We start from the raw sequence: 14,371 nt of genomic DNA, 5'->3' as shown, positions 1-14,371 counted from the left end.
GCTCCTCACACAATCAGCAGCGTCCTTCACGAGCCTCCTCATCCTCCTCCACAGAGGCCGATCTTGACACCGCTGGAGCCGCTCATCGACAAGTCCACTCAGCTCCACGTCCTTCTGAACCCACATCAACTCCATCTCTTCTCTAGCCACGTGCTGCTAGGGGCATGCGGGCTACGTGACCCCAGCCAACAAGGGGAGCCATAAGAAATACTTCACACGAACAATGTAGCGGCAACACAGTGTGCTTGTCGGCTGACGTTCCATGCTACGGCGAAGTGTTCAAGATGAGTAACGATTCCTCGCTTAGAAATGTTATTGTGATAGGTTTTTACCATTTCAACTGGCACCAAAACTGACACCTTTATACAAGGCATCATACTAATAGGGGTTTTCCCCTTTTTTCTGACAACAAAACTGACACCTTTTGCAAGGAATCATGCTTACATTAACCACAATACTTGCAGTCAAATGCAAACAAAAAACAATGCTCTGATAATGTATGCATTGTCTTTGAAACTGATTGGTCCACACCAGAGACAGCTTTCTTTGGAGCCTAGTCTCATATGGTGTTCGACCAGATGACGCCAAAAGTCGCACAGTTAAAAAACAACGCACTACCAGAGTATATATACTAATAGGGTTTTCCCCTATTAGTATATTTTGGTACTGGCAAAGGAGGTCCCATGATGACAAGGAATCATGTTTGCAATAACCACAACACAAGCAGTCAAAATGCAAACAAAAAGAAACAACTCTGATGATGATAATGATATGCACTGTCCTTGAAGTTGATTGGTCCCACACCCGAGACAGCTTTCCTTAGAGCCTAGTCTCCATTGGTGTTGGACCAGATGACGCCCAAAGGCGTACAACTCAAAGACAGCGCACTATCACAGTATTGAGAGCTCGGGGTAAAGCATTTACACTATGAGACATCTCCTTTAGCAGTGGCAAAATATATAGGTGTCAGTTTTTGTACCAGTTGAAAGGGTAAAAACCTATTACTTTATATTGCTACTGGTAAAGGAGATGTCTCATAGTAGAAATGTTTTTGTTCTGGTTTGATTCGTGCGTGCGTGTTGTGTGTGTTATAATGGCCCTGTGTGTGACCACGACGGCCGATATGGGGCCTTCCATAAATGACGTCACGCACCTAGTGGGGGTGGGGGGGGGAGTCAGACATTTGTGACGATGTGTGACGAGGGAGGGGGGGGTTTAGAAATGTGACGTCACATCAAAATGCGCAACTTTAAATAAATATAGAATTGTTATAACAACACTGATTGTTATAACAACACTGATTGTTATAACAACACTCCTACAACATCAGAGTGCAGCGCCACATTAAATACGCACTACAATGACAATAGTTTAAAGCGATTTGAAGCATGTTTTATTTTCAAAATGGAAATATGGCTTTGTGACGTCATATTCGAGGGGGGGGGGGGTCAGAGCTTTGTGACGTCATATTTGAGGGAAGGGGGGGGGTCTGACGAAGGAAGGGTGGGGGGAGGGTAAAAAATTCGTAAAAAAAAATCGCGTGACGTCATTTATGGACGGCCCCAAAAGGCCGCTACGTTCAGCAGAAATGTTATTACAACATAATATGATCACAGTAGATATACATTTGAAAAAAGAAAACGATCAATTGTGCAACGGTTACGAAATCTCGACGAAACCACGTGGGGCGATATCGTGACGGGCACGTGACTGGGCACGTGACTGGGCACGTGTAGGGTGGGGGTTGTACAGAGCTCGTGTTAAACTACACACCGCGTGAACACTCTACACACAGCACAGCGTGAACACTCTACACACAGCACAACGTGAACACACTACACACAGCACAACGTGAACACTCTACACACAGCACAACGTGAACACACTACACACAGCACAACGTGAACACTCTACACACAGCACAGCGTGAACACTCTACACACAGCACAACGTGAACACACTACACACAGCACAACGTGAACACACTACACACAGCACAACGTGAACACTCTACACACAGCACAGCGTGAACACTCTACACACAGCACAACGTGAACACACTACACACAGCACAACGTGAACACTCTACACACAGCACAGCGTGAACACTCTACACACAGCACAACGTGAACACACTACACACAGCACAACGTGAACACACTACACACAGCACAACGTGAACACTCTACACACAGCACAGCGTGAACACTCTACACACAGCACAACGTGAACACACTACACACAGCACAACGTGAACACTCTACACACAGCACAGCGTGAACACTCTACACACAGCACAACGTGAACACACTACACACAGCACAACGTGAACACTCTACACACAGCACAGCGTGAACACTCTACACACAGCACAACGTGAACACACTACACACAGCACAACGTGAACACTCTACACACAGCACAGCGTGAACACTCTACACACAGCACAACGTGAACACACTACACACAGCACAACGTGAACACTCTACACACAGCACAACGTGAACACACTACACACAGCACAACGTGAACACTCTACACACAGCACAGCGTGAACACTCTACACACAGCACAACGTGAACACACTACACACAGCACAACGTGAACACTCTACACACAGCACAGCGTGAACACTCTACACACAGCACAACGTGAACACACTACACAAGCGTGAGCACACTACACACAGCGTGAACACACTGGGGTTAAACTACACACAGCATGAACACACTACACACAGAATGAACACACTACACACAGCACAACGTGAACACACTACACAAGCGTGAGCACACTACACACAGCGTGAACACTCTACACAGAGCGTGAACACTCTAGGGTTAAACTACACACAGCGTGAACACACTACACACCGAGTGAACACTCTACACACAGCGTGAACACAATACACACAGCACAGCGTGAACACAATACACACAGCGTGAACACTCTACACACAGCGTGAACACACTGGAGTAGCCAAGGTGTTCATGTGGAGTAACCAAGGGGGACCATGTGGAGTAGCCAAGGGGTCCATGTGGAGTAGTCAAGGGGTTCATGTGGAGTAGTCAAGGGGGTCATGTGGAGTAGTCAAGGGGATCATGTGAGTAGTCAAGGGGTTCATGTGGAGTAGTCAAGGGGTTCATGTGGAGTAGTCAAGGGGTTCATGTGGAGTAGTCAAGGGGTTCATGTGGAGTAGTCAAGGGGTTCATGTGGAGTAGTCAAGGGGTTCATGTGGAGTAGTCAAGGGGTTCGTGTGGAGTAGCCAAGGTGTTCATGTGGAGTAGCCAAGGGGGGTTCATGTGGAGTAGTCAAGGTGTTCATGTGGAGTAGTCAAGGTGTTCATGTGGAGTAGCCAAGGGGTTCATGTGGAGTAGTCAAGGGGTTCATGTGGAGTAGCCAAGGGGTTCATGTGGGTAGTCAAGGGGTTCATGTGGAGTAGTCAAGGGGTTCATGTGAGTAGTCAAGGGGTGTTCATGTGGAGTAGCCAAGGGGTTCATGTGGAGTAGTCAAGGGGTTCATGTGGAGTAGTCAAGGTGTTCATGTGGAGTAGCCAAGGAGGGTTCATGTGGAGTAGTCAAGGGGTTCGTGTGGAGTAGCCAAGGGGTGTTCATGTGGAGTAGCCAAGGGGTTCATGTGGAGTAGCCAAGGTGTTCATGTGGAGTAGCCAAGGGGTTCATGTGGAGTAGTCAAGGTGTTCATGTGGAGTAGCCAAGGGGTGTTCATGTGGAGTAGCCAAGGGGTTCATGTGGAGTAGCCAAGGGGTTCATTTGGAGTAGCCAAGGTGTTCATGTGGAGTAGTCAAGGGGTTCATGTGGAGTAGTCAAGGTGTTCATGTGGAGTAGTCAAGGGGTTCATGTGGAGTAGTCAAGGGGTTCATGTGGAGTAGCCAAGGGGTTCATTTGGAGTAGCCAAGGTGTTCATGTGGAGTAGTCAAGGGGTTCATGTGGAGTAGCCAAGGGGTTCATTTGGAGTAGCCAAGGTGTTCATGTGGAGTAGCCAAGGGGTTCATGTGGAGTAGTCAAGGGGTTCATGTGGAGTAGTCAAGGGGTTCATGTGGAGTAGCCAAGGTGTTCATGTGGAGTAGCCAAGGTGTTCATGTGGAGTAGCCAAGGTGTTCATGTGGAGTAGCCAAGGGGTTCATTTGGAGTAGTCAAGGGGTTCATGTGGAGTAGCCAAGGTGTTCATGTGGAGTAGTCAAGGGGTTCATGTGGAGTAGCCAAAGTGTTCATGTGGAGTAGCCAAGGTGTTCATGTGGAGTAGTCAAGGGGTTCATGTGGAGTAGTCAAGGGGTTCATGTGGAGTAGCCAAAGTGTTCATGTGGAGTAGCCAAGGTGTTCATGTGGAGTAGTCAAGGTTGTTCATTTGAACGCTGTCGAGGGGACCTCAGGCTGGAACCAGGGCCCCCATGCTCTCCTCGTGCCCGTTAGTGGTGCTGTGGTGGTGGTGTGGTGGTGGTGTGGTGGTGGTGGTGGTGTGGTGGTTGTGTGGTGGTGTGGTGGTGTGGTGGTGATGGTGGTGGTGTGGTGGTGGTGTGGTGGTGATGTGGTGGTGGTGGTGTGGTGGTGGTGTGCTGGTGGTGGGGTGGTGATGTGGTGGTGTGGTGGTGATGTGGTGGTGTGGTGGTGTGGTGGTGATGGTGGTGGTGTGGTGGTGGTGTGCTGGTGATGTGGTAGTGGTGGTTGTGGTGGTGTGATGGTGGTGTGTTGTTGGTTGTAGTGGTGTGGTGTTCGTGCTGGTGTGATGGTGGTGTGGTGCTGGTGGTGTTGTGGTGGTGTGATGTTGGTGGTGGTGCTGGTGTGGTGGTTGTGATGGTTGTGGTGGTAATGTGGTGGTGTTAGTGTGGTGTTAGTGTGGTGTTGTGGTGGTTGTGGTGGTGCTACTTCCTGTCCTGCCGCACGGCTCTCTCCAGCCCTCCTCGCTCTCTCCTCCTCCCTCCTCCTCTGCCTCTCCCCACCCACCAGAGGTCGCAAACGGGTTTTGATTCCTTACCCGTACCCGTACCCGGCCGCACCAGGGTCGCAAATGGGTTACCCGTTCCCTACCCGTACCCGTTCCCTACCCGAAATGAGTGACAAACGGCGACTCACCAGTGACTCACGGCCTACCCGTTACCCGTACCCGGCCGCACCAGGGTCTCCACCTCCTCCCCCTCCACCTCCTCCGCCTCCTCCACTGGGTACGGGTAGCCGGGTATCGGGTAGGGTACGGGTATCGGGTACCCGGTTGCAACCTCTGCCACCCCGCGATAGCATCACATGTCCGTCTCGGACGTCGCCTGCCCGCGACTGACGTCCGTCGCGGTGACGCCGGTCGCGTCGCCGGCGACGGTGCCGAGCGCCGCGTCCTTCTCGACCGCGGCGTCCCCCCCGCGCTTGGGGCCCCGGGCGAACAGCGAGCGCAGCGCGTCGCGCGAACGCTTCGTCACGAAGCAGTAGACGACGGGGTCGAGGACGCAGTTGAAGCTGCTCAGCGTGAGCGTCACGTGGTATGCGACGAGCGCGGTGGCCTCGTCGACGGCGTCGTGGCCGAAGAGGACGACCTGGCGCACGTGGAAGGGCACGAAGCAGACGGCGAAGACGACGAAGACGGCGACGAGGAGACGCACGGCGCGACGCAGCTTCTCGCGGGAGCCCGAGGAGGATGAACCGACGACACCGCCCCCGCTGCGCCGGAGAGCGCACAGCATGCGCGCCGTCACGAACGCCGTGACGGCGAACGGCAGAAAGAACTCGAAGAGGGACAGCATGAAGAGCTTGAAGTAGCAGCAGGCGGAGAACTTGATCGCCATGGTGAGGACCGACGTGGTGATGACCGTGGCTAGGGTCCAGAGGACGGCGCTTATGACGACGGCGCAGCGAGGCCGACGCCAGCGCTTGGAGGCGAGCGGGTGGACTATGGCCATGTAGCGGTCGACCCCGATGCAGGTGAGGAAGAAGACGCTCGCGTACATGTTCACGAAGTAGAGGAACACGTGCGCGTGCGAGCAGGCGAGGCAGCGGCCTCGGCTCGCGTACATGAGGACGCGAGCGGGGATGGCGAGGCTCAGGAGTAGGTCGGCGGCTACGAGGTTGAGCGTGTAGACCACGGGAGCCGTCTTGGCGCGGGTGCGGCAGCAGAAGACCCAGAGGGCGGCCGAGTTGGCGGCGAGACCCGCTAGGCTCACCACGACGCTCACGGACAGCAGCGTGAGCCACAGGGAGTGGTACTCGTCGAATAGCTCCTCATCCAAGTGAGCCAGCTTGTGCATGTAGGGGCGCTTGATGAGGGCGGTGCTGTTCGCGCGGAGGTTTGGCGCGGCCGCCAGCCAGCTGGCGTTCGACGGTGACTCGCTGTGGATGCCCATGGTTGCTCTGATGGTGGGGGGCAGAGGGGGTAGGGTGGGTGGTTAGTGAGGTATGATGAGAATGAGTCCGTGGGTGATACGCACGTTTGAAACTGGGGAGAGGCACTTCGCTGGGCACCCCCCCCACCATCCCAAACCTCCACCCACACGTCCACCCACCATCCCATACCTCCACCCACACCTCCATCCACCATCCCATACCTCCACGACACCTCCACCCACTATCCCATACCTCCACCCACACCGCCACCCACCATCCCATACCTCCACGACACCTCCACCCACCATCCCATACCTCCACCCACACCTCCACCATCCCATACCTCCAACCACACCTCCACCCACCATCCCATACCTCCACCCACACCTCCACCCACCATCCCACACCTCCACCCACCATCCCATACCTCCACCCACACCTCCACCCACCATCCCAAACCTCCACCCACACCTCCACCCGCCATCCCAAACAACCAACCACACCTCCACCCACCATCCCACACCTCCACCCACACCTCCACCCACCTTCCCAAACCTCCACCCACACCTCCACCCACCATCCCAAACCTCCACCCACACCTCCACCCACCATCCCAAACCTCCAACCACACCTCCACCCACCATCCTACACCTCTAACCACACCTCCACCCACCATCCCAAACCTCCACCCACACCTCCACCCACCATCCCATACCTCCACCCACACCTCCACCCACCATCCCACACCTCCACCCACACCTCCACCCACCATCCCATACCTCCACCCACACCTCCACCCACCATCCCAAACCTCCACCCACACCTCCACCCGCCATCCCAAACCTCCAACCACACCTTCACCCACCATCCCACACCTCCACCCACCTTCCCAAACCTCCACCCACACCTCCACCCACCATCCCAAACCTCCACCCACACCTCCACCCACCATCCCAAACCTCCAACCACACCTCCACCCACCATCCTACACCTCTAACCACACCTCCACCCACCATCCCAAACCTCCACCCACACCTCCACCCACCATCCCATACCTCCACCCACACCTCCACCCACCATCCCACACCTCCACCCACACCTCCACCCACCATCCCATACCTCCACCCACACCTCCACCCACCATCCCAAACCTCCACCCGCCATCCCAAACCTCCAACCACACCTCCACCCACCATCCCACACCTCCACCCACACCTCCACCCACCTTCCCAAACCTCCACCCACACCTCCACCCACCATCCCAAACCTCCACCCACACCTCCACCCACCATCCCAAACCTCCAACCACACCTCCACCCACCATCCTACACCTCTAACCACACCTCCACCCACCATCCCAAACCTCCACCCACACCTCCACCCACCATCCCATACCTCCACCCACACCTCCACCCACCATCCCACACCTCCACCCCACCCACTTACCCCCCACCTTCCCCCCCCCACCCCCAGACCAGTGGCAGCTGCCCCTGTGCGGCACGAGGTGACTCAGCACACCTGGCTTGCAAACAAGCGTCAGACTGGCGCTTGTGTGTGCGCGTGTTTGTGTGCGTGTGTGTGCGTGTGTGCGTGTGTGCGCGTGTTTGTGCGCGTTTGTGTGGCCTGCCTACGCTCCATCCTGGGTTTAACCAGGCTGGATTGTGTGAGGAGCTCACAAGTCCTTGAAAGATCTGGGCAAAGTCCCATCAGTGAGCTCCTCCGGCAGGCAAGGCTGCGTTGGCTGGGTCGTGTAGGCCGCATGTCCAGCCACCGCATGCCTAAACAGCTTTTGTTCGGCCGGATCGAGGGGGCTAAACGGGCGCGGCACGGGCTAGTGAAGAGATGGAGTGATGTGGTACAGGAGGACGTGGAGCTGAGTGGACTTGCCGATGACTGGTACCAGCGGTGTCAAGATCGGCCTCAGTGGAGGAGGCTCGTGAAGGACGCTACTGGGCAGTTGGAGGCAGTCGCCCTCCAACAACAACGGAGGGCGGAGGAGCGACGCTCACAACAACGAGCGGAGCGCCGGGTGGCTAAAGCACAGCAAGTTGGCACAGTAGGGGGCACAAGGTGGTGCATCAGCCAGTCATCTCGGTCATCTCGGTCAGTCGACCCGTGGCACCTGCTGGGTCTGCCCCGTGACCTCCTGCCAGCGGGCGTTCGACACTTCACGTGGCCTCAGGGTGCACATGGCCTGGCACAAGCGTCGTGGTGACGTCACCGCCACTTAGTGGCGAATGGCGGTTGTTGTTGTTGTTGTTGTGTGTGTGCGCGCGTGTGTGTGTGTTAGTGTGTGTTTGCGTGTGTGTGTTTGCGTGTGTGTGAGCGCGTGTGTGTGTGCGCGTGTGTGTGTGCGCGTGTGTGTGTGTTTGCGTGTGTGTGTGCGTGTGTGTGTGCGTGTGTGCGTGCGTGTGTGCGTGTGTGTGTGCGCGTGTGTGTGCGTGTGTGCGTGTGTGTGTGCGCGTGTGTGTGCGTGTGTGTGTGCGTGTGTTTGTGTGTGCGTGTGTGTGTGTGCGTGTGTGTGTGCGTGTGTGTGTGTGCGTGTGTGTGTGCGTGTGTGTGTGTGCGTGTGTGCGTGTGTGTGTGTGCGTGTGTGTACGCGTGTACGTGTGTGTGTGCGTGTGCGTATTCGCGCGCGTGTGTGTGCGTGCATGTGTGTGCGCGCGTGTGTATGTGTGTGTGTGTGCGCGCGTGTGTGTGTGTATGTGCGTGCATGTGTGTATGTGTGTGCGCGTGCGTGCATGTGTATGTGCGTGCATGTGTGTGCGCGCGTGTGTACGTGTGTATGTGTGTGCGCGTGCGTGCGTGTGTGTGTGCGCGCGTGTATGTGCGTGTGTGTGTGCGTGTGTGCGCATGTACGTGTGTGCGTGTGTGCGTGCGCGCGCGCGCCTCGCATCGTATGGGGAGCGGTGGCGCAGCGGTTTGGCTCGCCGCGCTGCCCCGACCACCCGAGTTCCATTCCCGCTCCCCGCCACAGACAACGGCGGAGTTGATTATCCGAACTGGACATGGAGGGGGGGGACTCCCCTAGGTCAACTCGGCCGCAACTTGGAATCGGGTGCGTTGTGTTTATAGAAAAAAACATCGCCAACTGGGGAGACAAAGGCGGCCGGGCGTGGTGATGGTCACCCACCCCCTCGTGTGCCACATTGCCGGTAGCCTTTTTAGGTAGTGCTACTCGCTAAGGGGCCGTCCTTAAATGACGTCACGCACCTAGGGGGGGGAGGGGGGTCAGACATTTAGGACGATGTGTGACGAGAGGAGGGAGGGGGCGTTGAGAAATGTGACGTCACATCTAAATGCGCAACTTTAAATAAATATAAACAACACGTTCTACTTAATTAAATAGACTTTTTAATAAATGTTTTCTCCTACAATATCAGAGTGCAGCGCCACATTAAATACGCACTACAATGACACCAGTTTAAAGCGATTTGAAGCACATTATTGGTTCTTTCGGTAAAGTCACGTAGAAGGGAAATAATAAAATAATAAAAATAAAACATAATAAAAATAATTCTCACGACGTTTCGGCCACAACGCAAGCAGCCGTCCTGCTTGCGTTGTGGCCGAAACGTCGTGAAAATTATTTTATTATGTTTTATTTTTATTATTTTATTATTTCCCTTCTACGTGACTTTACCGAAAGAACCAAGAAGATGAATCCCTGCAGTCACGAAAGCTTTAAAGCAAGATTTGAAGCATTTTTTTTTTGGGGGGGGGCAGAGCTTTGTGACGTCATATTTGAGGGGGGGGGTCTGACCTTTCGTGACGCCGTGTGACGAGGGGAGGGGGTGTCAAATTTGTCCATAATCGCGTGACGTCATTTATGGACGGCCCCTAACAGCACTTGCCCCAACAGTCCGTTGCAGGCTACACGCGGTATTTGTGAGTGTGCGTGTCGTTGCGACGCCCTCATTATCGCCGTAATGAGCACATGGCGTTCTTGCCAAGTCCAAACAGTGTAATGGCTGCAAGATGTGCAAGTCCGTGACAAACAACATGGCAGCGTCGTTCCCTCCCCCCCCCCACCAACTCCCCCGTCTCGCAGTCTCCGTCTCGCCGTCTCACTCCCCTTCTCCATCCCCGTCTCTTTCTTTTTTTAAATCCTTTATATTAAGTTCGCTTGCTTGCTTGCTTGCGTGCTTGCTTGTGCGCTTACGAGCGTGCAAATCTTTCGGTCGTTTCTTAACCCACTTCCCGTGATCCAATCGAGCTGACATTTTGCACACAGACTCGTTGTGCGTGACAATTAATTTTCGTGAAAAATAATTTCCAAAATGTTACACTGTTTAGGGAAAACGAATTAAATATTTAATTACCAATTGCTTAATGGTGGCAGACAATCATCTGACCCACAGGTGGCAGCCATCTCAAGCCAGAGGACGAGAGGACTCTAGCCGCCACGCATATAAAGGATTTATAGTGAAAAACTTTGTTTTTACGGGTCTAAAATTGTATTTCTTACACGTATCGCGTGATTTCAAGAGGACATCTTTACATACACACCACACCTGGCTAAAGCGATTAACCACTCAGTCAGTGAAGGTGATAAGTGGAGACACGTAGATGGGCCAAAGCATTTAAACACTCACGTGCCACCCGCTACAGAAATTAACCACTCAGTTAATGAAGGTGATAAGTGGAGACACGTAGATGGGCCAAAGCATTTAAACACTCACGTGCCACCCGCTACAGAAATTAACCACTCAGTTAATGAAGGTGATAAGTGGAGACACGTAGATGGGCCAAAGCATTTAAACACTCGCGTGCCACCCGCTACAGAAATTAACCACTCAGTTAATGAAGGTGATAAGTGGAGACACGTAGATGGGCCAAAGCATTTAAACACTCACGTGCCACCCGCTACAGAAATTAACCACTCAGTTAATGAAGGTGATAAGTGGAGACACGTAGATGGGCCAAAGCATTTAAACACTCGCGTGCCACCCGCTACAGAAATTAACCACTCAGTTAATGAAGGTGATAAGTGGAGACACGTAGATGGGCCAAAGCATTTAAACACTCACGTGCCACCCGCTACAGAAATTAACCACTCAGTTAATGAAGGTGATAAGTGGAGACACGTAGATGGGCCAAAGCATTTAAACACTCACGTGCCACCCGCTACAGAAATTAACCACTCAGTTAATGAAGGTGATAAGTGGAGACACGTAGATGGGCCAAAGCATTTAAACACTCACGTGCCACCCGCTACAGAAATTAACCACTCAGTTAATGAAGGTGATAAGTGGAGACACGTAGATGGGCCAAAGCATTTAAACACTCACGTGCCACCCGCTACAGAAATTAACCACTCAGTTAATTAAGGTGACGGGTTAGGCACTTTGAACACAACACGTGGATGTTGCTAATGCATCCCAATGCTCACGCGACACTCTCTTGGATTTAAGGCGCGTGTTATTTGTGTTGCTGGTGACTTTGTGTATTTCCTATCGTGATCGCCTCCAGTGCTGTTGCTGCTAGCGGCAATAAAAGTTTTTTTTTAAAGTAAAAAAAAAGTCTCCGCCACTCACCGCCACGCGCATTTGCGGAATTTTATCGGCAGGGTGCTCGCAACGCACTCACCTCCCTGCGTTCGCCACTCTAAATATGCACAAAATATTCACAGCCCAGACGGTCTTGAGGCCACAATGGGGTACAGCTTAGAAACCTTTCCCTCGACACCCACTCTTAGTCTCTCTCTGTCTCTCGGTTCCTGTGAAGGTGCATTGCCCGAAACGTCGCCCAGTGTATTTGTCATGCAAATGCCGAATACGTGGAGCCAGATGCCACACTGGGGCACCGCTTAGAAACCTCCCCCTCGACACCCACTCTTAGTCTCTCTCTGTCTCTCGGTTCCTGTGAAGGTGCATTGCCCGAAACGTCGCTCAGTGTATTTGTCATGTAAAGGCTGAACACGCGGAGCCAGATGCCACAGTGGGGCACCGCTTAGAACCCTCCCCCTCGACACTCACTCTTAGTCTCACTCTCTCGGTTCCTGTGAAGGTGCATTGCCCGAAACGTCGCCCAGTATATATTTGTCCATGTGAAGGCCACATACACGCCCGCGTGTTGTTGTTGTTGTGGTTATTGTTGTTATTGTTGTTGTTATTGTTGTTATTGTTGTTGTTGTTGGCTGTACTTGTGTACGACCCACCACAACCACTCCCAACGCAAGCAGCGTCGGTAGATTTCACGCGCGTCTGCGCACGTGATGATAATGTTGTTGTTGTTGTTGTGGTTGTGGTTGTTGTTGTTGTTGTTAGGGGGACTCCTCTATTTACGAACAAGGTAGGTTCCAGAGGTCTGTTCGTCAGTCGATTTAAGTCCAACTTAACTCCTTGTCGATTCCAAACGTGCTGTACGGCGTGTACACTAAACACGGGAGAATTGCTTTAAGAGTTGTAAAATATCCTGCAGATGTAGATGCCACTGGTTCTTCACGTTCTGCAGATGTAGATGCCACTGGTTCTTCATGTTCTGCAGATGTAGATGCCACTGTTTCTTCACGTTCTGCAGATGTAGATGCCACTGGTTCTTCACGTTCTGCAGATGTAGATGCCACTGTTTCTTCACGTTCTGCAGATGTAGATGCCACTGGTTCTTCACGTTCTGCAGATGTAGATGCCACTGGTTCTTCACGTTCTGCAGATGTAGATGCCACTGGTTCTTCATGTTCTGCAGATGTAGATGCCACTGGTTCTTCACGTTCTGCAGATGTAGATGTCACTGGTTCTTCACGTTCTGTAGATGTAGATGCCACTGGTTCTTCACGTTCTGCAGATGTAGATGCCACTGTTTCTTCACGTTCTGCAGATGTAGATGCCACTGGTTCTTCACGTTCTGCAGATGTAGATGCCACTGGTTCTTCACGTTCTGCAGATGTAGATGCCACTGGTTCTTCATGTTCTGCAGATGTAGATGCCACTGGTTCTTCACGTTCTGCAGATGTAGATGTCACTGGTTCTTCACGTTCTGCAGATGTAGATGTCACTGGTTCTTCACGTTCTGCAGATGTAGATGCCACTGGTTCTTCATGTTCTGCAGATGTAGATGCCACTGGTTCTTCATGTTCTGCAGATGTAGATGCCACTGGTTCTTCATGTTCTGCAGATGTAGATGCCACTGGTTCTTCACGTTCTGCAGATGTAGATGCCACTGGTTCTTCACGTTCTGCAGATGTAGATGCCCACTGGTTCTTCATGTTCTGCAGATGTAGATGCCACTGGTTCTTCACGTTCTGCAGATGTAGATGTCACTGGTTCTTCACGTTCTGCAGATGTAGATGTCACTGGTTCTTCACGTTCTGCAGATGTAGATGCCACTGGTTCTTCATGTTCTGCAGATGTAGATGCCACTGGTTCTTCACGTTCTGCAGATGTAGATGTCACTGGTTCTTCATGTTCTGCAGATGTAGATGCCACTGGTTCTTCACGTTCTGCAGATGTAGATGCCACTGGTTCTTCATGTTCTGCAGATGTAGATTGCCACTGGTTCTTCACGTTCTGCAGATGTAGATGCCACTGGTTCTTCACATTCTGTAGATGTAGATGCCACTGGTTCTTCATGTTCTGCAGATGTAGATGACACTGGTTCTTCACGTTCTGCAGATGTAGATGCCACTGGTTCTTCACGTTCTGTAGATGTAGATGCCACTGGTTCTTCATGTTCTGCAGATGTAGATGCCACTGGTTCTTCACGTTCTGCAGATGTAGATGCCACTGGTTCTTCACATTCTGTAGATGTAGATGCCACTGGTTCTTCATGTTCTGCAGATGTAGATGACACTGGTTCTTCACGTTCTGCAGATATAGATGCCACTGGTTCTTCACGTTCTGTAGATGTAGATGCCACTGGTTCTTCACGTTCTGCAGATGTAGATGCCACTGGTTCTTCACGTTCTGTAGATGTAGATGCCCACTGGTTCTTCACGTTCTGTAGATGTAGATGCCACTGGTTCTTCACGTTCTGCAGATGTAGATGACACTGATTCCTCACACCCGGCGATCCGGGTTCGATTCCCGCTCACGGTCAACACCAGT

General features: G+C 52.6%; 1 protein-coding gene across 1 annotated transcript in view; it reads right to left on the bottom strand.

Annotated features, from left to right (window-relative positions):
• Positions 1-5,181: 5,181 nt before the first annotated feature.
• The window catches only part of LOC144951852 (G-protein coupled receptor 20-like), a 17,915-nt gene continuing 8,725 nt past the window's right edge, over positions 5,182-14,371 (bottom strand). Inside the window, exon 2 of the mRNA XM_078882200.1 lies at positions 5,182-6,353. Within this exon, the coding sequence (XP_078738326.1) occupies positions 5,255-6,346 (1,092 nt within the window). The 5' untranslated portion in view covers positions 6,347-6,353 and the 3' untranslated portion in view covers positions 5,182-5,254. The remainder of the gene's footprint in view (positions 6,354-14,371) is intronic.

Source organism: Lampetra fluviatilis, chromosome 64, assembly GCF_964198595.1.
Source record: "Lampetra fluviatilis chromosome 64, kcLamFluv1.1, whole genome shotgun sequence".
Taxonomy (NCBI): domain Eukaryota; kingdom Metazoa; phylum Chordata; class Hyperoartia; order Petromyzontiformes; family Petromyzontidae; genus Lampetra; species Lampetra fluviatilis.
Note: the sequence above shows the minus strand (reverse complement) of the source record. Positions and strands in the feature narration are given on the sequence as shown.